The sequence below is a fragment of the Tachysurus fulvidraco genome, chromosome 4, assembly GCF_022655615.1.
Source record: "Tachysurus fulvidraco isolate hzauxx_2018 chromosome 4, HZAU_PFXX_2.0, whole genome shotgun sequence".
Taxonomy (NCBI): Eukaryota; Metazoa; Chordata; class Actinopteri; order Siluriformes; family Bagridae; genus Tachysurus; species Tachysurus fulvidraco.
Genome location: NC_062521.1, coordinates 28,818,373 through 28,842,011, shown reverse-complemented (window position 1 = coordinate 28,842,011; position 23,639 = coordinate 28,818,373). Strand labels below are relative to the sequence as shown.

The following is a 23,639-nucleotide window of genomic DNA, read 5'->3' as shown; positions in this document are numbered from 1 at the left end:
AAAGAGCTCATTCCTAAGAAGTATCATAAGGTAATACGTTTAGAACTCTAAACGTATAAATGTGATTCAATTATAAATATGGGGACAGCGGCAGGACATTAGGGATCACCACGAACAAAGGGTCTACGTGACCGCGATTACCATTTGAAGTGACCACTTGGTTGATAACAATACCAAGCCAAGGTCTACGTGGCTGCGATTACCATTTAAAGTGACCACTTGGGTGCTAGCAATTGTAACAATACCAAGACAAGGTGTACGTGACCATGATTAACATTTAAAGACATCAGCTAGACAACAAGGTGTAGCCCAGCCATTTGGAAGACATTCAGTTCTTACCCTCAATACACATTCAAAGCGAAACTTCATTTAAATTACCAAAAGGGAAAACTGTATATAAGGTTTGAGCAGAATTTGCTCTGGGTTCATGTTCTTTTTGACTCCGACGAACCCAAAGTATGCCATGTATTTTGTCACTGCTATGCTGGAAAAACCTTCTTGTTCTTTATTAAGATCTTCAACATCATTGTCTTATTTTTACACTACGCAATTTTTTTTTTTACAAATTCTTGGTCATACTTTTTTTGGGGTCCCAGAAATCTGGAAAGCAGCTTGTGTACATCACAAAATGAAGCAATAAACAAAGTAAAAAGCAACTCAGAACACAGGACAAAGCAGTTCTTAATGCAGATGGGCTACAAGAGAAGAATCTGAAACTACAGTGGACGCAGGAACAACAAAACTAGACATCGGCTGGTCTCCACGATAGATTTATAGCTACAGATAAGTGAGTGAAGTTGGAAGTTGGACTGAATTTGAGTTTGGATGGCAGAGAATTTGCTCCATTTTAATGATAACAAGACAGAGATGATGTTATTTGGCCCAAGTGGCTCCTGTAAGTCCCCCCTAGACCTGGGTCCTTTGGCATCCAAAGTTAGACATGTGATAATTAATCTGGTATTTAAAATGGATGTTGATTTTTTAAAAATTGGATAGCCAAATTAGTGCAGTGGTGAAGTCCAGCTTTTTTCACCTAAGGTGCCTGGCAAAATAAAACCTCGTGTCCAGGCAACAATTTAAGACGATAATCCATGCCTTTGTATGGAAAACATGCACAGTGTTTTTATACTGAATGACAAGTTAAAGCTCATATCATGAACATCTCTAGAGTCGTACTGTTCATCCTTACTTCTACAGTATGTCTTACTGAAACAAGCTGTCTAACACTCCATACAAGGTGGAGTACTCCTGTATTTCTATGTACTAAAAGTGGATTTGTTGACATTTTCTGTTAAAAACCTTTTTTATGTTTTATTTATAGATCCTATTAGAAGATCCTACTATGAGTAAACCAAATACATTAAATGAATTGAGGCATGGATTTGGTCAACTTTATCCAAGACAGGACCTCAAGCTGCTTTACTGGTTTGCTAATGAATGTGTGTATTTTGATGACTATGTATGAACCCAAGGAGCAGGTCATCATTGGATTGAGGACAAGACATGAATAAATAAACACATGCACACATGGCTGCATAAACAAGGAAGTGAAAACACTGAATAAAAGCTGACACGAGTGCTGTATTCCTTCTTGTAATCCTGCGCTCTCATCGGCACAACCTAGAGCTCAATTTCCTGGCAGGGAACTAACCCACCACCGAGGGGTTAATTTTCAGTGCCAGTCCCTAGCCCAGATAAAATGGGAGGGTTGCGTCAGGAAGAGCACCTGGTTTAAAAAAAAAAAAAAAAAAAAACTTTGCCAAATCAAATAGGCAGACTAGATCATCAAAAGAACAAGTGGCTGATCAGAAAAAATGCTGCAAAGCATGGCCAGGTCCTTGAAAGCTTTATGAAGAAGATTGGCAGGAGATTGGCAACAGCCCGAGAAACAGAACTAGAAACTGAGTTATGAACTTGAACAGACCTAACTTGTTCTCTCCCACAGTCAGAAGCAGGACAAGTTTCTGTTTCCTGAGAAGTGAACACTGTGAGGAATCATGAAAAACAACTTCAGAAATAACTGGAATAACATTGTGTTTTGGATGACGATATCGTCATAGACTTAAATATGGCTTTCGCTCTCCTGTACTCTCATTTCTCTCTCTGAGAAGACGACACACTGAGTTGCACTCAGGACATCTAACTATTAAACTGTTACTGTTTAAAGGGATCATCTACAATTCCATAGAAAGTAAGTTGCAATTTATGATGTCAATTCATTTCAGGTTAACATTACAAATCATGATGTTTTATTATATATTACTATCATATTTTGCAAAGGCCGGTGGTTTAAATAGCACTATACTAAATACTAAATAGCACTTTGCTTAAATAGAGACTTCAGACAGAACTTACAGTAAGTGAACTCTGATGTCAGAAAAACCAGTGATTTACATTTTAGATTTATTCTTTATACTGTACAGACTTACCTCTTTAAACAATACAATTAATAAAATGTCCTCTAATTCCTGTGAGCTGATTTTAAAATTTCATCTGTTCACATTTCTTACATTTTTTTCCTATTGGTGATTAAATAACTTCTGGCATTTCTATTGCTCTACAGTAAAAGTCCACTACACTGATTATATTACGTAATCAGTTAAAAAAAGAGCCAACATGTGTGATAATCATTATTGAAAACAATGTGATTTACAATTAACGGGATAAATTGGAGCAAAAAAGCGATTTCGACAACAATAATGTCAAGAACTTTTTTTTCACTGTTAACCGAGAGCCGTAACTGTTGTACTGTATGGGAAACATGCACAGTGTTTTTATCCTGAATGACAAGTTAAAGCTAATATCATGAACATCTCTAGAGTCGTACTGTTCATCCTTACTTCTACAGTATGTCTTACTGAAACAAGCTGTCTAACACTCCATACAAGGTGGAGTACTCCTGGATTTCTATGTACTAAAAGTGGATTTGTTGACATTTTCTGTTAAAAACCTTTTTTATGTTTTATTTATAGATCCTATCAGAAGATCCTACTATGAGTAAACCAAAGACATTAAATGAATTGAGGCATCTGGAGGAGTCTGGATTTGGTCAACGTTATCCAAGACACGGCCTCAAGCTGCTTTACTGGTTTGCTTATGAATCTCTGTATTTTGATGACTATGATAAAATGCGCTGGATGTACGACCCAGAGGAAGGAGATTTTGATTTCCACCTGTTCAGAAACAGAATTGAGAAAAACGGTGAGAGACTCCTGCCTGATGTGGACCTTTGCTACTACGAGGTGGGCAATCTGAGCAGACCAGAAGCATACAACCTGCCAGATTACGTTCTGGAAGATTACAACGAAGACCCTGATGACAGTGAGAGCAACATGGAGCGCATCATATTCAGTGTTGATGATGAGTGTATTGACAGAGTCTATGTGACTGAGCACAGTGATCAGGCAGATTTCAACAAGGAAGCCACCTTTGGCATCAGCAGGGGTCTGATTATGATTATCAAGCAGCTAACTTTAGAGGACTTCCTTGAAAAAACTGGGTATTCTCCGGAAGAAGACTCTGATGAAAGTTCTACAGACGATGAACACGACGATGACGACGATAATGATGACGATGATGATGATGATGATGATGATGATGATGATGATGATGACGATGACAACGATGACGACGATGACAATTGATTGTGACTATGTTGAACAACAATGATAATGATGATGTCACTGACTTTAATGAAGATAATGACTTAAACGACAATGGCCATAATGATTGTTATTATTATATTTAAGTTATGATAAGTAGTTACAATTTTGAGAGAAGTAAGACCATGTTCAAATATAATAACAGATGAATATATAACCTAATATAATGTAACATAACCCATGCTGCATCATGAGTGATATTTTGAGCAGTTTTATTGTAATTTTTTTATATTTGTTTAAAGGTGGTGTGCACGATGTTTGAAAGCCAATGTTGACATTTGAAATCACCAAAACAAACACGCCCCTAACCCAAATGGGTGTGACCCCTGTTTTAATAGCTCCCCCCCACACATACATACGTAACCCAGGCAACTATTATGGCGGAACCTGCTGGGGCAGCTGGCCGAGGGGATATTTTTAGCAATACATTAACTCAATGAGTAATACTATGGTAATACAAATGTGTTTTTGTAATACTGTGTGTTCTCACTCACTCACTCATTTTCTACCGCTTATCCGATACTACCTCGGGTCACGGGGAGCCTGTGCCTATCTCAGGCGTCATCGGGCATCAAGGCAGGATACACCCTGGACGGAGTAGTACTGTGTGTTGTACCGTGAAAAGTTTAGCTCCGTTTTACGCGGAAGACGACGTGCAACACCTAGAACCTAAACAGAGGTAACAGCAGGTATCCTCCATGTCAGTGTTTCAATCGCTTTATGTAAATGTCACACATGCGCACTGAACAGTCTCTCCACCGCATATAGACAAGACACGCCCCTTTCTGCTAAATGGCTACGCGTTTGTTTTGTTAGTCGGCCCGATCACAGTTTTCTGAAGCATTTCTTAAACATTGTGCACTCCAACTTTAATAAAAAGAAAGCATTTCCTAAGCATGAAATGCTTAAAGTCTGGTTTCAGAGGTTTCTGCCCCTATTATCTGGCACTGTACTACAGTGCTGTTGTGTTTTGGTGGTAGTGGTGGTGGTGATGGTTGGGGGGGGGGTATCTGGGCATATCTGTGCACAAAATCAAGTAAACTTCAGGAATAACTGGACTAACCTTGTGTTTGGGATTTTCCTTTTTTTGTGTATGTGTGTGTGTACATCGCTGAAACCCCTGAAGCTTTTTGAGCAGTTTGTGATTAAACTCTAGGTGGATTCAAGCAACTAAGCACAAGTTCATGGTTGAAAAATAATCAGTCCTGGAGACTTTAATATTGCTATAAACGTAAATACAGCTTTCACTCTCCGGAAGTCTCATTTCACTCGCTGATTAGACAGCACTCTGCATTGCACCAAGGACATCTAACTCTTAAAGAAAGTAACGGTTACTGTTTAAGTAATCATCTACAATTCCATAGAAAGTAAGTTGCAATTTATGATGTCAATTCATTTCTGGTTAACATGATGTTTTAACAAATATTAATATCATTTAATATTAATACTAAATAGCACTTTGCTTAAATACAGACTTCAGAGAGAACATACAGAAAGTGAAAAAAACGTGACGTCACGTGACGTGACCTGAATACATGTGAGGCAGTTCCCCCCATTGTGATGAGTGATTCGATGTCACATGACCATGTTGTGCAAATTTTTGATTTTCATGTGACATCACGTGACGTCATGTGACGTGACCAAAATACACGCGAGGCAGTTCTCCTCATTGTGCTGAGTGTTTTGATATGTCACATGACCATGTTGTGCAAATTATTTATTTTAACATGACAACACGTGACGTGACCAAAATACACGTGAGGCAGTTCCCCTTATTGTGCTGAGTGTTTTGATATGTCACATGTCCATGTTGTGCAATTTTTGATTTTTTGTGCACGGGGCTACACATGATATCACGTGAATACTCGTTGGTTGGATTGCTTATAAAAGTCACAGCACACCTTTTGTCCGGAAGAATTATAATAACGAGAATGTACATTTCCTGAAGAAACTGTGAATGGTGCTTGCAAGTGGCAAATCTCGACACTTGGTTGCTAGGGTGTTTTGGGTGTTACTTTTGGAGGCAAGTGGACAGAAAGGTAGGGTGCCAAAACATTTGGAGGCTAATGGAGACAAACATGTGATGTCATCTGAATACTCTTGAGGAAGTTCCCCTCATTGGGCTGAATGTTTTTATATGCCGCATGTCCATGTTGTGCAAATTAATGATTTTCACGTGACATCATGTGACGTCACGTGACGTGACCAGAATACACGTGAGGCAGTTCCCCTCATTGTACTGAGTGTTTTGATATCTATCTATCTATCTATCTATCTATCTATCTATCTATCTATCTATCTATCTATCTATCTATCTATCTATCTATCTATCTATCTATCTATCTATCAACATGAAGAATTGCATGTACTGTTCTATGCAGTATAATAATAAGTAGAATCCCATAATGACTGCAGTATTGACATGAAATGTCCAAACCTTCAATTGCCACTTTTCTTTTTTTTTACGTGCAGCCCCGCCCCCAAAATAAGCAAAATCAAAATGGACATGTGATATATCAAAACACAGCCTAACGTGTATTCTGGTGTAGTCATGTGATGTCATGTGAAAATAAACAATTTGGACATGTACAAAGTGGACATGTAATATATCAAAACACAGCACAATGAGGGGAATTGCCTCATCTTTATTCTGCTCACGTCACATGACGTCACCACAACATGGACATGTGACATATCAAAACATTCAGAACAATGAGGGGAACTTCAAAAGTATTCAGATGATGTCACATTCTCACCTCCAAATGTTTTGGTACCCTAGCGCTCCACTAGATTTCACAAACTTTCTATCTACTTGCCTCCAAAAAGCACCGGCCTTTACAAAGACTTGCTTCATCAAAGCCAACATCAAAGTTTGTCGCAACGAACTTTACAAATTGAGCTACTCTTTATACTGTACAGACGTACCTCTTTAAGCAATACAATCAATAACATGTCCTTTAATTCCTGTGAGTTTATTTTTAATTTTTATCTGTTGAAATTTCTTATTTTTTTCCTATTGGTGATTAAATAACTTCTGACACTTCTATTGCTCTACAGTAAAAGTCCAGTACACTGAATATATTACGTTACCAGTTAAAAAAGCCAACATGTATTATTATCATTATTAAAATTCATGTGATTTACAATTAACGGGATAAACTGGAGCAAAAAATTTTGTGATTCCAACAACAATACCTTAAAATTACACTGTTAACCGAGAGCCTTAAAACAAGAGACTCCTGGATATCGTTGTACTAAAAGTGGATTTGTTGACATTTTCATTACAAAACCGTCATGAAGAAGTGTGTTCACTATAACATTTTCGTCTTAAATTTTCGCCCACAAATTAATTCTGTGATTTTGTCAAGGTGTTAACGATCAGTCTAATTGCTAGAAACATATAAATCCTCCGGTGACCAGGGTATGTAATGCTTCATGATGGCTGGCACTGTTGAAGGATTACGCAATGGGAGAATAAGGAGAGAATGAGTTTTCAGGGACCATGATGATTTCCTGGCCCATTATGATGACTGGCTAATAAGCCGATTTAGATCCCCTAGAGTGGTGCTCTTAGATATATGTGTTGAATTGGGTCCAGTATTAGAGAGGGCAACACGCCGGAACCATGCCATCCCAGTCCAATACAAGTCCTCACCACTCTGGGGTTCTTAGCAACCGGCTGTTTCCAGAGGGAATTGGCAGACAGGTAAATTATTTATATATAAAAAAACTATAAGTAATCCTCAACTTTGTGTCTAAAACTTTTCGTATATGAAATAATTCTATTGGAATCTATCATCTCACCCTATAGGTCTGGTATATCACAGCCGTCCCTGAGTGCCATAATATCTGTCGTTTGGAATGGTATACTTATGGGTAGTCGGTACATCAGGTTCCCCTACACTGTGCGAGAACAGGCCGAAATTAAAATGCAATTTTACAGCAATGTCTGGTTTCCCAAATGTAATTGGCGCAAGAGACTGCGCTCATGTTGCTATAAGGGCACCATCTGCAAATGAATTTGCTTATGTTAACAGAAAGCATGTGCATTCTATTAATGTGTAAATCATATGTGACTCCAACACGACCCTCACAAACATTGTGGCACGCTGGCCTGGTTCAACACATGATTCCTTTATCTTGACACATAGCAGTGAGGGAACAGACTAAATGCAGGCACAGTACGTGATGGCTGGCTTCTTGGTGAGTTTAACAATATTAAAAAGTAGAAAATGTAACAATTTTGTTTTTAATATAATTATAAAAATGTTGCTTTTAATATGATTATAACCTGTGGGCGACAGTGGCTACCCCTGAGACGCTGGCTCCTCACCCCATTTTTAAACACACAGAGCGCAGAGGAAACTCATTATAACGAGGTCCACTCTCGTGCCCACGCAGTCATTTGCATTGACTATTTATGGTTAAAAATGGGCGTGTACAGGGCGGGATTTGAGCCTGGTTCACGTACGCACATCGGCGGGGTGATCTGGGATTTATAAAGGGAACACTGCTTACAGTCAAGGGCGTCGATTTGGGTAGGAACGGTAGGGACATGTCCCTACCAATATCCAGGGAACACTCAATTGTCCCTAGCAATAATTCGACCAAGCCTATATATATTTATACATAACCACTGATATCCGTCTGTGTCTTGTGCTTTTTTACTTATTTCATATAACATTTATCCAGGAATCATTAAATAAGATGAAAATATTTTACAACGGCGTTCTGTAAAAAATAGCGCAACTAGTGGGACACAAAAGGTTAACAAATCTACCCCCTGCAATGAATCCCGCCTCTGTAACTCAACTCTCTAAAAGGATTGGCCTTTGCCTTTTTTGAGTCTACCCCACGTCGCTGTTTGATTGGCTTTGTCTTTCTCGCTAATGTGTTGAGGTCGGCTGCAGCTATATTCCGTTGTATGAAGCAATATGCAACGTGATTATGCAGGCTACCGGTATGTGAGGAAGAAAGTATTCTTATAACAACAGTTTTATGCACAGAATATGGGGAATGTTGTCCCCACCAATGTCAAATAAATTATGTCTCCACCAATGTCAAATAAATTATTTCCCCACCAATGTCAAAATCAAAATTTATTTTGGCGTACGCCATTTTTGGATTTTGGGCGTACGTAAACTTTTAGTAGGGATCCTACGCACAGTTTTATAAATGAGACCCCTGAACATTACACAACATTACACATTACTTTTGAAATCAGTTTTATTATATAATAAAGTTTTATAACTTACTCTATCTATCTCTTTCTTTAATTCATAGATCATTATATCAACCCCCCCTCCCCACCTGGGTCCTTTGGCATCCTATGTTAGACCTGTGATAACTAATTTAGGCTTTAAAAATGGATGTGAATGGATTTTTTTTAATTGGATAGCCAAATTAAAAAAAAAAAATTAATTTTATTTTTTAATTATTTATTTTTTTTATTGGATAGCCAAATTCCCCTCCTTGAACCGCCACCTTATTGTGGTGGAGGGGTTTGCGTGCCTGAATGATCCTAGGAGCTATGTTGTAGGTAGGGTCTCCCAAGGCAAACAGGTCCTGGGTGACAGGCCAGACAAAGAGCGGTTTAAAAAACCCTTATGAGTGAATTAATATCAAGGTCCGTGACGTCGCCCGGTAAGGCGCAACCGGGGCCCCGCCCTGGAGCCAGGCCCGGGGTTGGGGCTCGAATGCGAGCGCCTGGTGGCCGGGTCTTGCCTCACGGGGCCCGGCCGGGCTCAGCCCGAAAGAGCGACGTGGGGCTGATCTCCTGTGGGCCCACCACCTGCAGGAGAAACCGTAAGGGGTCGGTGCAATGTGGATTGGGTGGCAATGGAATCTGGCACTAGGGACATGGAATGTCACCTCGCTGAGGGGGAAGGAGCTTGAGCTGGTGTGGGAGGTTGAGAGATACCGACTCGATATATAGTGGGGCTCACCTCCACACACGGCTTGGGCTCTGGAATCCAACTCCTTGAGAGAGGCTGGACTCTCTACTACTCTGGAGTTGCCCATGGTGAGAGGTGGCGGGCTGGTGTGGGCTTACTCATAGCCCCCCAGCTCAGCAACCATGTGTTGGAGTTCACCCCGGTGAATGAGAGGGTCGTTTCCCTGCGCCTTCAGGTAGGGGATAGGTCTCTCATGGTCATTTGTGCTTATGGGCCAAATGGCAGTGTAGAGTACCCGACCTTCTTGGCGTGTCTGGAAGGGGTGCTGGAAAGTGCTCCGACCGGGGACTCCGTCGTTCTACTGGGAGACTTCAACGCTCACGTGGGCAGTGACAGTGACACCTGGAGGGGCGTGATTGGGAGGAACGGCCCCCCGACCTAAACCCGAGTGGTGTTTTGTTATTGGACTTCTGTGCTAGTCACAGTTTGTCCATAACGAACACCAAGTTCAAGCATAAGGGTGTCCATCAGTACACATGGCACCAGGACACCCTAGATCGGAAGTCGATGATCGACTTTGTGGTTGTTTCATCTGACCTCCGGCCGTATGTCTTGGACACTCGTGTAAAGAGAGGGGCGGAGCTGTCAATCGATCACCACCTGGTGGTGAGTTGGATCCGATGGCGGGGGAGGAAGTTGGACAGACTTGGCAGACCCAAACGTACTGTGAGGGTCTGCTGGGAACGTTTGACAGAGTCTCCGGTCAGAGAGATCTTCAACTCCCACCTCCGGCAGAGCTTCAATCAGATCCCGAGGGAGGTTGGAGACATTGAGTCCGAGTAAAGTAAGGGATGCCATCAAGCTGAAGAAGGAGTCCTATCGAGCCTGGTTGGCTCGGGGGACTCCGGAGGCAGCTTATAGGTACCAAAAGGCCAAGCGAGCTTCATCCCGGGTGGTTACGGAGGCAAAAACTCGGGTCTGGGAGGAGTTCGGTGAGGCCATGGAGAAGGACTATCGGTTGGCCTTGAAGAAATTCTGGCAAACCATCCGGCGCCTCAGGAGGGGGAAGCAGTGCCCTGCTCACACTGTTTACAGTGGGAGTGGGAATCTGCTGACTTCGACTGGGGACATCCTCGGACGGTGGAAGGAATACTTCGAGGATCTCCTCAACCCCACCGACATGTCTTCCACTGAGGAAGCAGAGGGCGGGGGCTCAGTTGTGGACACGTCGATTCCCCAAGCTGAAGTCACTGAGGTAGTTGAGAAGCTCCTCAGTGGCAAGGCACCGGGGGTAGATGAGATCCGCCCTGAGTACCTCAAGTCTCTGGATGTTGTGGGGCTGTCTTGGTTGACACCCCTCTGCAACATCGCATGGAGGTTGGGGACAGTGCCTCTGGACTGGCAGACTGGGGTAGTGGTCCCTCTGTTTAAGAAGGGGGACCGGAGGGTGTTTTCCAACTATAGGGGGATCACACTCCTCAGCCTCCCCAGAAAAGTGTATGCCAGGGTACTGGAGAGGAGAATTCGGCCGATAGTCGAACCTCGAATTCAGGAGGAACAATGCGGGTTTCGTCCCGGTCGTGGAACACTGGACCATCTCTATACCCTCGCCAGGTTGCTGGAGGGTGCATGGGAGTTTGCCCAACCAGTTCACATGTGTTTTGTGGATTTGGAGAAGGCTTTCGACTGTGTCCCTCGTGGTGACCTGTGGGGGGTGCTCTGGGAGTATGGGGTCCGGGGCCCTCTGTTAAGGGCTGTCCGGTCCCTATATGACCGGAGCAGGAGTTTGGTTCGCATTGCCGGCAGTAAGTCAGACTTATTCCCGGTGCATGTTGGACTCCGGCAGGGCTGCCCTTTGTCACCGGTCCTGTTCATTACTTATATGGACAGGATTTCTAGGCGCAGTATGGGGCCGGAGGGGGTCCGGTTTGGGGACCACAGGATTTCGTCTCTGCTTTTTGCAGATGATGTTGTCCTGTTGGCTTCCTCAAACCAGGACCTTCAGCGTGCACTGGGACGGTTTGCAGCCGAGTGTGAAGTGGCGGGGATGAGAATCAGCACCTCCAAGTCCGAGGCCATGGTTCTCAGTCGGAAAAGGGTGGCTTGTCCCCTTCAGGTTGGTGGAGAGCTCCTGCCTCAAGTGGAGGAGTTTAAGTATCTTGGGGTCTCGTTTACGAGTGAGGGAAGGATGGAGCGGGAGATCGACAGGCGGATTGGTGTATCTTCTGCAGTGATGCGGTCGATATATCGATCTGTTGTGGTGAAGAAAGAGCTGAGCCACAAGGCGAAGCTCTCTATTTACCGGTCGATCTATGTTCCTACCCTCACCTATGGTCATGAGCTTTGGGTCATGACCGAGAGGACGAGATCCCGGATACAGGCGGCCGAAATGAATTTCCTCCGCAGGGTGGCTGGGCGCTCCCTTAGAGATAGGGTGAGGAGCTCGGTCACTCGGGAGGAGCTCAGAGTAGAGCCGCTGCTCCTCCACATCGAGAGGAGTCAGTTGAGGTGGCTCGGGCATCTGTTTTCTCACTGGGGAGGTGTTCCGGGCATGTCCAACCGGGAGGAGGCCCCGGGGAAGACCTAGGACACGCTGGAGGGACTATGTCTCTCGGCTGGCCTGGGAACGCCTCGGTATTCCCCCGGAAGAGCTGGAGGAAGTGTCTGGGGAGAGGGAAGTCTGGGCATCCCTGCATAGACTGCTGCCCCCGCGACCCGGCCCCGGATAAGCGGTAGAAGAAGAAGAAGAAGAAGAAGATTTCTGTTAAAAACCTTTTTTAGGTTTTATTTATAGATCCTATCAGAAGATCCTACTATGAGTAAACCAAAGACATTAAATGAATTGAGGCATCTGATGGAGTCTGGATTTGGTCAACGTTATCCAAGACACGGCCTCAAGCTGCTTTACTGGTTTGCTAATGAATGTGTGTATTTTGATGTCTACAATAACATGTGCTGGCAGTACGACCCAGAGGAAGGAGATTTCGGATTTCACCTGTTTAAAAACAGGAATCAAGCATCGCGTTAGTTCGGGCAGGCCACGCAGTAAGCTGCATCAGCTGCTAATCAGCTGTCCACAAGGCGCACCAATCCAGCACGACTTCCGTAATTTCCCTCCTTTAAATCCTCGCCTTCGAGCACACCTACGCATCGCCGCTGCTGCGATCCAACACCCTCCTCCGTCCCCGACTCCTCCAGCCAGAACCTGTCGCCAGCGGCGATTAAATTCTTCACGTAAAAAAATAAATAATAATAATAATTCGCACCTCGCGCAATTTCGGTCTGATTCTAATCTGTAATTGGGGGGTAGGGTGGGGGGTCTATTCATTCCCCAGCGCTGCCTCCCCGCCCCGTCCGTGCATGCGCACGGACAGGCGCGTGGGAAAATTCTCCCAGAACAGAACCATTACACTAACTGTATGCTCGCTAACCTTCATTTACGCAGTGGTCCTGACTGAACTGACAATTACGGTGAGAAACTCCTGTTTGTTCTGGAAGATTACAACCAAGAGTCTGATGACTGTGAGAGCAACATGGAGCGCATCATATTCAGTGTTGATGATTGACAGAGTCTGTGTATTGACAGAGTCTATGTGACTGAGAGAGAGTCTATGTGACTGAGTGAGAGTTTATGTGCACTGGTTTTTGGACCTATGAGTAGTATTTCTGTCTTATCGGAGTTTAACAACAGAAAATTGCAGTTCATCCAGTCTTTTATCTCTCTAAGTCATTGAGTTAATTTGGACACTGTGGCTATTTCATCTGGTTTTGATGAGATATATAACTGTGTCATCAGCATAACAATGGAAACTAATCCCATGTCTTCTAATAATGTTCCCTAATGGAAGCATGTATATAGAGAAAAGCAGAGGTCCTAGAACTGATCCTTGAGGGACCCCATAATTAACTGGTAATAAACTGGAGGATTGACCATTTAATTCTACAAAATGGTATCGGTCTGACAGGTAGGATCTAAACCAACTTAAAGCCTGACCATGAACACCTGTGTAATTTTGTAAGCGATCTAGAAGAATGTTGTGGTCTATAGTGTCAAATGCAGCACTAAGGTCAAGTAGAACTAATAGTGACATACAGTTTTGGTCCGAAGCTAAGAACAAGTCGTTTGTAACTTTAACAAGTGCAGTTTCTGTGCTATGATGGGGCCTGAAACCTGACTGAAACTCTTCAAGGATGTTGCTCTCCTCTAAGAAGGAGCTCAGGTGAACAGACACAACCTTTTCAAGTATTTTAGACATAAACAGAAGGTGTGAGATAGGTCTGTAATTTGATAGTTCATTAGGATCTAAGTTAGGTTTTCTGATGAGTGGCCTAATAACTGCCAACTTAAAAGACTTCGGGACGTAACCTAAAGATAACGAGGAGTTAATGATATTAAGAAGAGGCTCACCAGCTTTATGTAACACTTCTTTCAGTAGTTTAGTTGGTATGGGGTCTAGTGAACATATTGTTGATTTAGCTGTAGTAATAAGTTTATCTAACTCTTCATGTCCTGTACTTGTAAAGCTGTGTAAAGCCTTAGGTGAGATTGTGTCACTGGTTGCTCTCATATGTTGAGCGTCACCTATTTTATTCCTGATACTTTCGATTTTATCAGTGAAGAATCTCATAAAGTCCTCACTACTGAAATGTGATGGAATAGTGTGCTCAGATTTCTGTTTTTTTTTTATTATTTATAGATCAGAATTTCAGGTTTGCTTTTCTGATAATTGTCAGGAACACAGACAAACACAGCTGTAAGAATGCAGGTGCATATGGCCTTTTATTTAGGTCCATACAAAACAAACCCAAATACATGAAAAGATGGCAAAACAAAAGATCAATGGCTTGGAAAAAAACAGGGTCGGACAATGAGGCAAGATCAAAATCCAGGTAAGCATTAATGGTACAACAGAAACAGAACACTAAACATATGCATTGCAAACTATATAACACACAAGTGTTTAAATAAATACATAAATCAGAATGTAAATAGAGTTTTTTTTTTAAGGTTGTCAGACTGTCCTCAGCTCGGACATAGCAGAATGCAGAGGATGGAACAGAGAAGCAAGGATTGCTTGCACTCTGACTGTGTCTGTGGCTCAGGGATGAAGACCACCAGGTTAGATTCTATCTGTGGATCTTGAGGACTGTGGCCTCCAGTTTGGACTGTGCTCTGACTTTGTCTGTCACTCAGGAATGAAGGCCACTATGTTGGCCTCTGACTGCAGGAACACCAGCTACTATTCTTCTTTGGGCATCGGGTACAAGAGACTCAAAATAGATTGGGTTCACAGTTTGAACCCAAGGAGCAGGTTATCATCATTTCAGAGATGACAACATAAATAAATAAAAACACACATGGCTGCATAATCAAGGCAGTGAATACACTGAATAAATGCTCACAATGAGCGCTGTAGTACTTCCATTTTTTATCCTCTGATAATTTCATATTGTTTTGGTTCACTGTCACACTAAGGAGAAGACGAAGCATTTCACATACACATTACAGCACAGTGAAATTCTTTTCACAGCAAGAGAACACTCATCTGAGTAATTATCTGGATATTCAGGACCAGGTGAAAACTGGCCCCCTGGTGGTCCTGCTGCACAAACCTGCGCTCACATCTGCACAGCCTGGGGTCAATTTCTGGGCAGGGAACTAACCCAGCCACTGAGGGGTTAATTCTCAGTGCCAGTCCCTAGCGTAGATAAAATGGGAGGGTTGCGTCAGGAATTTTGCCAAATCAAATAGGCAGACTAAATCATCTGAACACAGAGCAGCCAAAAGAACAAGTTGTGGCTGATCTGAAAACTGCTGCAAATGTATCATACTTTAAACTCTGGGTATAAGTGAGAAATATTAAAAAATCAGAGACGAACAGAAAGCCAGGTCCTTGAAAGCTCTATGACGAATGTTCAGGCCATTGGCACACAGCCCAGACTGCACAAAAACAAGCAGCCCAGAGTGCACAAAAACAAGCAGCATAGCCGAGATACAGTAACTAGGGAACAGAAACTCAGTTATGAACTTGAACAGACACTAACTTGGTCCCTCCCACAGTCAGAGGCAGGGTAAGTTTCTGTTTCCTGAGAAGTGAACACTGTGAGGAAGCCAGATCACAGAAACATGTGAAATCCAACATGGTTTCATGAAGAAGAACTTCAGGAATAACCGGACTAACCTTGTTTGATCTAAAAACAAGGATTTTTCCTTTTTTTTTTTTGCAGTGTGGAATGTATTTCAGCAATGTACACAAAGTACCCCTGAAGCTTTTAGAGTAGTTTGTGATGAAACTCTAGGTGGATTCTTGCAACTAAGCACAAGTTCATGGTTAAAAAATAATCAGTCCGGGAGACTTTGATATTGTTATATCGTTTCACTCGCTGATTAGACGGCGTGCAACCAGGACACCTTACTATTAAAAAAAGTAACGGTTACTGTTTAAAGGGATCATCTACAAATCCATAGAAAGTAAGTTGCAATTTATGATGTCATTAAATACATTAAATATGATGTCTTAAATAGAGACTTTAGACAGAACTTACAGTAAGTGAACTCTGATGTCAGAAAAACAGTTATTTACACTTTATACTGTATTTATTCTTTATACTGTCCAGACTTGCATCTTTAAACAATACAATTAATAAAATGTCTTTTAATTCATGTGAGCTGATTTTAAAATTTCATCTGTTCACATTTTCCTATTGGTGATTAAATAACTTCTGACATTTCTATTGCTCTACAGTAAAAGTCGACTACACTGACTATATTACGTAATCAGTTAAAAAAAAAAAAGCCAACATGTGTGATAATGATTATTGAGAATCGTGTGATTTACAATTAACGGCATAAATTGGAGCAAAAATTAGTGATTCCGACAACAGTACCTTAAAATTACACTGTTAACCGAGAGTCTTAATCCAAGAGACTCCTGGATTTCTATGTACTAAAAGTGGATTTGTTGACATTTTCTGTTAAAAACCTTTTTTATGTTTTATTTATAGATCCTATTAGAAGATCCTACTATGAGTAAACCAAAGACATTAAATGAATTGAAGCATCTGAAAAAGTCTGGATTTGGTCAACGTTATCCAAGACACGGCCTCAAGCTGCTTTACTGGTTTGCTAATGACTGTTTGTATTTTGATGAGTACAATAACATGCGGTGGCAGTACGACCCAGAGGAAGGAGATTTTGATTTCCACCTGTTCAGAAACAGAACTGAGAGAAACGGTGAGAAACTCCTGCCTGATGTGGACCTTGACTACTACGAGGTGGGCAATCTGAGCAGACCAGAAGCAGATGACCTGCCAGATTACGTTCTGGAAGATTACAACCAAAACCCTGATCACTGTGAGAGCAACATGGAGCGCATCATATTCAGTGTAGATGATGAGTGTATTGACAGAGTCTATGTGACTGAGCACAGTGATCAGGCAGATTTCAACAAGGAAGCCACCTTTGGCATCAGCAGGGGTCTAATTACGATTATCAGGCGGCTGAGGACTTTAGAGGACTTCCTCGAAAAAACTGGATATTACACAGAAGAAGAGGACTCCAATCAGGAACCTGAGTATTGGCCACCTCAAAATGTCTTTGCTCCGGTTTTTCAAGGTGTGGTCAGACAATTTATTGACCACCAGCAAGTGGATTCTTCTGAATTCTACCCTTATCTGAATTCTGGAGGTTTAGGACCAGTTGTGGAAGAAGACGATGAAGAATCTGATTCCAGTTTTCTGAATTACGAACCTAATAACTGCTGCAAATGTATCATACTTTAAACTCTGTTTATAAATGAGTAATGGTTAAACTCAGACAAAGTGTACAGGTATTAAATTAAACGCAGTGATTTAGTTACTTCTAAGAAAATCTACAGCTGATCTCATCCCTTGTTCTGTCTGTAACCCTTCATATCAGTGGTTTATGTAGTAAGTCCATGCTGTGACACAGTATTAGGCAGCAGGGACGAACACAAGGCCAGGTCCTTATGCCTTATGAAGAATGTTCAGGACCAAAATGAATGAGCCCTGCAGACACACTGCATGTACCTTCAATTCCATTCCAAAGTGAAATATTAATGTTTTTTTTTCATTGTTGTTTAAATTGTTTTGTGAATATTTTTTACAATTGAAATCAGTTTTATTATATAACTTACTCTCTCTATCTCTCTCTTTAATTCATAGATCATTATATCAACACAACAAAAACAATCATTAAATTGTTGAATGGAAATATTTACTTATTAAATAAGAAGAAAATGAAGTCAGATGGTAATAAAGGCTGTTTACTTCTTGGTCATACTTTTTTGGGTCCGAGAAACCTGGAAAGCAGCTTGTGTACATCACAAAATGAAGCAATAAACAAAGTAAAAAGCATCTCAGAACACAGGACAAAGCAGTTCTTAATGCAGATGGGCTACAAGAGAGGAATCTGATTCTACAGTGGACACAGGAACAACAAAACTAGACATCGGCTGGTTTCCATGATAGACTTATAGCTACAGATAAGTGAGTGAAGTTGGAAGTTGGACTGAATTTGAGTTTGGATGGCAGTGAATTTGCTCCATTTTAATGATAACAAGACAGAGATGATGTTGTTTGGCACAAGTGGCTCCTGCAAGAAGTGTATTATCTGTATTTTATGATGTACATCATTTTGTGTTCAACTTTGTCTGTTTTAGAGAGATAATAATAATAATAATAATAATAAGAAGAAGAAGAAGAAGAAGAAGAAGAAATTATTATTATTATTATTATTATTATTATTATTATTATTATTATTATTATTATAAGAGAAATCTTCTTTACCCCACAGCCAGCAGTTATAGCCTACAGCCTGATGTAGATCTCTGATGCCAGTTCACCATCCCACCTCTGAGAATCCAGGATCCTGTTTCGCCACTGCTACAGTTTACATATTGTAGGTTAACCCTAAATAACTTGCTAGTCAGGTGGTATTAGCTGTGGGCCATTGTTGTCTATGTTTCAGGTGACGCCCACAGGCGAAAAAGGGGTTACACAAGCAACATAAACTGCATCATCGTCGGCTTAATTGTCGATGAACACCTCAAAAGAATTCATAAAACCGACGACACCACCATCGACACCACCTACTGCATCAACCAGAGCCTCGACATGATTACCAAACCTCTGACCATAGAAGACTTTCTCCTGAAAATAGGACAGTGAAGATGTGGTAGTTTAGTGGTTAAGGAGTTTGGAAGGTTGTGAGTTCAAATCCCAGGTCCACCAATCTGCCACTCCCGGGCGCCTGAGCAAGGCTCTTAACACTCAATTGCTATGTATAAAATGTAAGTCATGCTTATGGGCATCTTCCAAATGACATAAATGTAAATGTGACGATACCCATTAAAAAAAATAAATAAATTAAAAAAATGTCCAGTCCAACCCATCAAACTCTACTTCCTGTCACTGAAAGTCCTTAGATGAAAATGTATATGATCAATGTCCAATTTATTTCAGGTCTTGTTATTAATTAAACAAACTATGCACGTTACCTCATTCAGAAGTCCTTGTATGAGTTCTAACATCTTCTAGAGATATTAAGTCAAACATTTTATAATGTTAGGATTGAATAACTGAATGGTTGTTGGAAATTCGGGACATTTTGCTAGTATTTCATACACATACTGTACGAATATAATAACACATACAAGCCACTTTATGAAGAACATCTCTGCACCTGCTCCTACATTCATTATTTAAGCAGACAGACAGCAGTGCAGTTTATAATCAAACCACGCAGTGCTACAGTTACAGATTAACACCAGAATGGGGAAAAGGTCATCTTTAGTCAGTCTGATGTGCATCCAGTGAACAGCGGTACTGCAGGTGGAAACATCTCACTCATGTGAGGTCTGGATGAAGACTGGTTCGAGCTGACAGGAAGGCTAATGATCTCAGAGAGCTCTTAATGTAGCTTAAACATTACTAACTAGGAATCTTATCTTCAGACAGATTCAGGACTTCAGATCTCAGAGCAACTCTGAGCAAAAAAATACAACAACTTTTATCTTAGAGAGGAGGCGGGGATTAACCTGTTACTAGGTGACTGTGATTGGTTGTCCAATTAAAAATATAGGAGTGTCTATTATAAACCTATTATAAACCTAAACTTTGTCTCTATGTTAAGATATTTGAGACTATATGATGTAGAGATTATGTTTGTGACCGATTAAATTAGAGATGTTCTAACATCTGTATGTTATAAATGTAAATGTAAATGTAAACATCTCCAACACAGAGCAGAAATGTCATAGAGACAAATTATATCATTTCTGCTGCTGAGGCATCTCAGCTCTGTTTCAGAGATGTTCGAGTTTCACTAAATGACATAATAACAGAATATATATATATATTATACAGTATATATATATATATATATATATATATATATATATATATATATATATATATATATATTATACAGTATATATATATATATATATATATATATATTATGTCTGTGATGTTATCTCTAATGTGATTGGTCACAAAAAATAATCCCTACACAATCTAATCTGTATCATTTTATTAACTTACTATCATTATTAAATATCATATACAACACATTTTCTTCTCTGTCTTCATCATTTTCTCCTCTGATAAAGAAACTCTTAAACCTTTTAAAAGTGCTCCTCATGACTCCTGAGACTTTCTGACCTTATGAGCTTTTAAGTGTTTAGATGCTTTATGAAGAACTTTTATCTTTACTACAATCTTCTCTTTAATTTTAAAAGGAAACCCACATTTATAAGAATTTTCTTAGAATTACGTGACTAGGAAAAACTCTTTACACTGAGAATTTTCATGAATACGAAACCGTGGTGATCAGAAAAGTATCTCAGAACACACAACACATCGGATCTTGTTGCAGTCGGGCTACAAGAGAAGAACCTGAGGCTACAGTGGACACAGGAAAAGCAAAAAATCATATGAACTACCGGTTTTATTGAAAAAATGCTACTTATAAAGTGTAATAGATTTATAATTACAGGTATGATTGTGAAGTTGGAAGTCAGACTGATGAGAGTGTGGAAAAATGATTATGATTTCATTCCATGAGTCAGCAGTGTCGTGAGCCAGTGGCATGCATTCTCAGGACTGATCAAAATCTGTTTCCTGCACATAATCAAGTAAAAAAAAAATCATTATTAATTTGTTCATATTACTGTCTGAATTTCATACAGTCTCCTCTATAAGTATTGGAACAGCAAAGTCGGTTCCTTTGTTTTTGCTTTACACTGAAGACACTTGGATTAGAGATCAAAAGATGAACAAAAGATGATAGATTGTTACTAAACAGAACACTAAACATATGCATTGCAAACTATATAACACACAAGGGTTTAAATAAATACATAAATCAGGATGTAAACAGGGGTTTGGGAAGGTTGTCTGACTGTCCTCAGCTCGGACATAGCAGAATGCAGAGGATGGAACAGAGAAACGAGGATTGTGTCTGTGTCTGTGGCTCAGGGATGAAGACCACAAGGTTGAATTTCTTCGTGGATCTTGAGGACTGTGGCCTCCAGTTTGGACTGTGCTCTGAGTTTGTCTGTCACTCAGGAGTGAAGGCCACTATGTTGGCCTCTGACTGTAGGAACACCAGCTACTATTGTTCTTTGGGCATCGGGTACAAGAGACTCAAAATAGATTGGGCCCAAAGTATGAACCCAAAGAGCAGGTCCTCATCGTTTGAGAGACGACAACATAAATAAATAAAAAACACACATGGCTGCACAAACAAGGCAGCGAATACATTGAATAAATGCTGACATGAGCGCTGTAGACCTTCCATTTTTTATCCTCTGATAATTTCATATTGTTTTGGTTCACTTTCACACTAAGAATTGCAGCAGCAATTGAGGACTCCTACAGGAGAGAGAGAAAGAGATGGTGTAAAGTGGGAAAAACATGGCGGTAGACAACACAGGCGTGCTGGTCGCTCTGCTACTTTATACACTTTTTGTAAAGTCTATATTGCCGGTTGAAAGCTTTCATATTAAGGACACAACTTGTAACATCTTAAACAACTGGTTTGACAAGGAGGCATATTGGCATGAGCATGTGCCAACAAACAAGATCAATGGCGTTTTTGGGCACGGAGAGTTCACCTTGGCTGTTACACTTGCAGCTTCAAAATCGCTACCACCAAAGAAGAAAATGCAAAGAAACATCTTGTAAGAAATCAACAAACAATGCCATGATAATATGCCTTTGCCTACTTTTGTCGGGCTACATCCACCTGTGTCTCTGGTGCGTCTTTGGCGGCAGTGCCCCCGGGCGGTGTCACGTGAATTCCTGCGTCGGGCTGGGATGGATCGGTGGTGTTGGCTCCTGCTCGGATGGTGGGCTGGAGCTTCGCCGTGATTCGCCAAGGGGGCAGCGGTTCGCGGCCGTGGAGAGTGCACAAGCAGCTGCCTTGGTGGTGCTTCTGTGCGGCGCTTGGTTCGAGACTTTGCCGTTGTCCCCGTGCGGACGTCCTGCGGAGACGGGAGTGGCTCCCGTGGGTGTGGGCAGAGGCGGTCATCACGGAGCCGGCGTGGTGAGCACCGCTAACATCCACAAACTCTTTACAGTCAATAAAGCAATACACATGAACCGGAAGTGGAAGGTTGTTCACACTGTAAACAATTCACACATAATCTGGGATCAAAAAGTCAAACCAAAAGTTCTCTTTCACTTGTTAAAGTTACAAATTACTTGTTCTTAGCTTCAGACCAAGACTGTATGTCACTATTAGTTCTACTTGATCTTAGTGCTGCATTCGACACTATAGATCACAACATTCTCCTAGATCGCCTCCAGAATTGCACAGGTATTCATGGACAGGCTTTAAGTTGGTTTAGATCCTACCTGTCTGATCGATACTATTTTGTTGAATTAAATGGTGAATCCTCCAGTTAATCATGGGGTCCCTCAAGGATAAGTTCTAGGACCTCTGCTTTTCTCGATATACATGCTTCCATTAGGGAACATCATTAGAAAACATGGGATTAGTTTCCACTGCTATGCTAACGATACACAGTTATATATCTCATTAAAACCAGATGAAATAGCCAAAGTGTCCAAATTAACTCAATGCCTTGGAGAGATAAAAGACTGGATGAGCTGTAATTTTCTGTTGTTAAACTCTGATAAGACAGAAATACTACTTATAGGTCCAAAAACCAGTACACAGAAACTCTCACAACTTTCACTTAGAGGGATGTACTGTTACTAGTAGCTCAAAAGTTAAAGACCTGGGTGTTATACTAGACAGCAACCTGTCTTTTGAAAATCATATCACCCATACTACAAAAATAGCCTTCTTCCACCTCAGAAATATTGCCAAGCTGAGAAACATCCTGTCTGTATCTGATGCTGAGAAGCTAGTTCATACATTCATGACCTCTAGACTGGACTATTGTAATGCATTACTAGGTGGTTGTCCTGCATCTTTAATAAATAGGTTACAGTTAGTCCAAAATGCAGCTGCCAGAGTTTTCACTAGGAAAAGAAAGTATGACCATATAACCCCAATTTTATCATCTCTACACTGGCTATCTGTTAAGTTTATAATTGATTACAAACTGCTGCTACTGCTGCTGCTTGTATCTAACTAGTCTTCTAACACGTTACAATCCTTCACACTCTGAGATCACAAAACTCAGGACTTCTGGTAGTTCCCAGAATATCAAAGTCCACTAAAGGTGGTAGAGCGTTTTCTTATTTATCTCCCAAACTTTGGAATAGTCTTCCTGATTGTGTTCAGGAAGTGCTCAGACACACTTTCCCAGTTTAAATGTAGATTAAAAACTCATCTCTTTAGTCAGGCGTACACATAATGCATTCCATAATACTGTGCATTATTATATCAGAATTGCAAATTTTATGAACAGCAGATATGTTAATCCCTCTCCATTGCTTCTCTCTTCTACCCATCCCGAGGCATCCAGAAATTATACCAGCCCTGATCATCTTCCGTGCTATGAAGATTTTGGACCAGTGAGATGAGGCCGACCCAGCGAACACGAGCACCGGTCAGAACCGAACGTGACCGGTTACATGAGCACAGAGT

General features: G+C 41.1%; 3 protein-coding genes and 1 long non-coding RNA gene across 11 annotated transcripts in view; 3 read left to right on the top strand and 1 right to left on the bottom strand.

The window, feature by feature from the left end:
• Nucleotides 1–23,639, bottom strand: part of wdr17 (WD repeat domain 17) — a 261,853-nt gene that overhangs the window by 46,130 nt on the left and 192,084 nt on the right. The window lies entirely within an intron of this gene.
• On the top strand, nt 573–19,078 carry LOC125141045. The gene is made up of 2 exons (XR_007140403.1): nt 573–787; nt 18,372–19,078. It is a non-coding gene; the product is annotated as an uncharacterized LOC125141045 (long non-coding RNA).
• LOC113642539 (aspartic and glutamic acid-rich protein-like) lies at nt 2,025–4,113 on the top strand. Its single transcript, XM_027146101.2, has 2 exons — nt 2,025–2,191; nt 2,973–4,113. Exon 2 carries the CDS (start codon nt 2,994–2,996, stop codon nt 3,642–3,644), a length of 651 nt encoding a protein of 216 aa, XP_027001902.2. The 5' UTR covers nt 2,025–2,191; nt 2,973–2,993; the 3' UTR covers nt 3,645–4,113.
• Nucleotides 15,633–17,932, top strand: LOC113642535. Its single transcript, XM_027146094.2, has 2 exons — nt 15,633–16,028; nt 16,562–17,932. The coding sequence occupies exon 2, from the start codon at nt 16,583–16,585 to the stop codon at nt 17,336–17,338; it is 756 nt and encodes a 251-aa protein (XP_027001895.2). The 5' UTR covers nt 15,633–16,028; nt 16,562–16,582; the 3' UTR covers nt 17,339–17,932.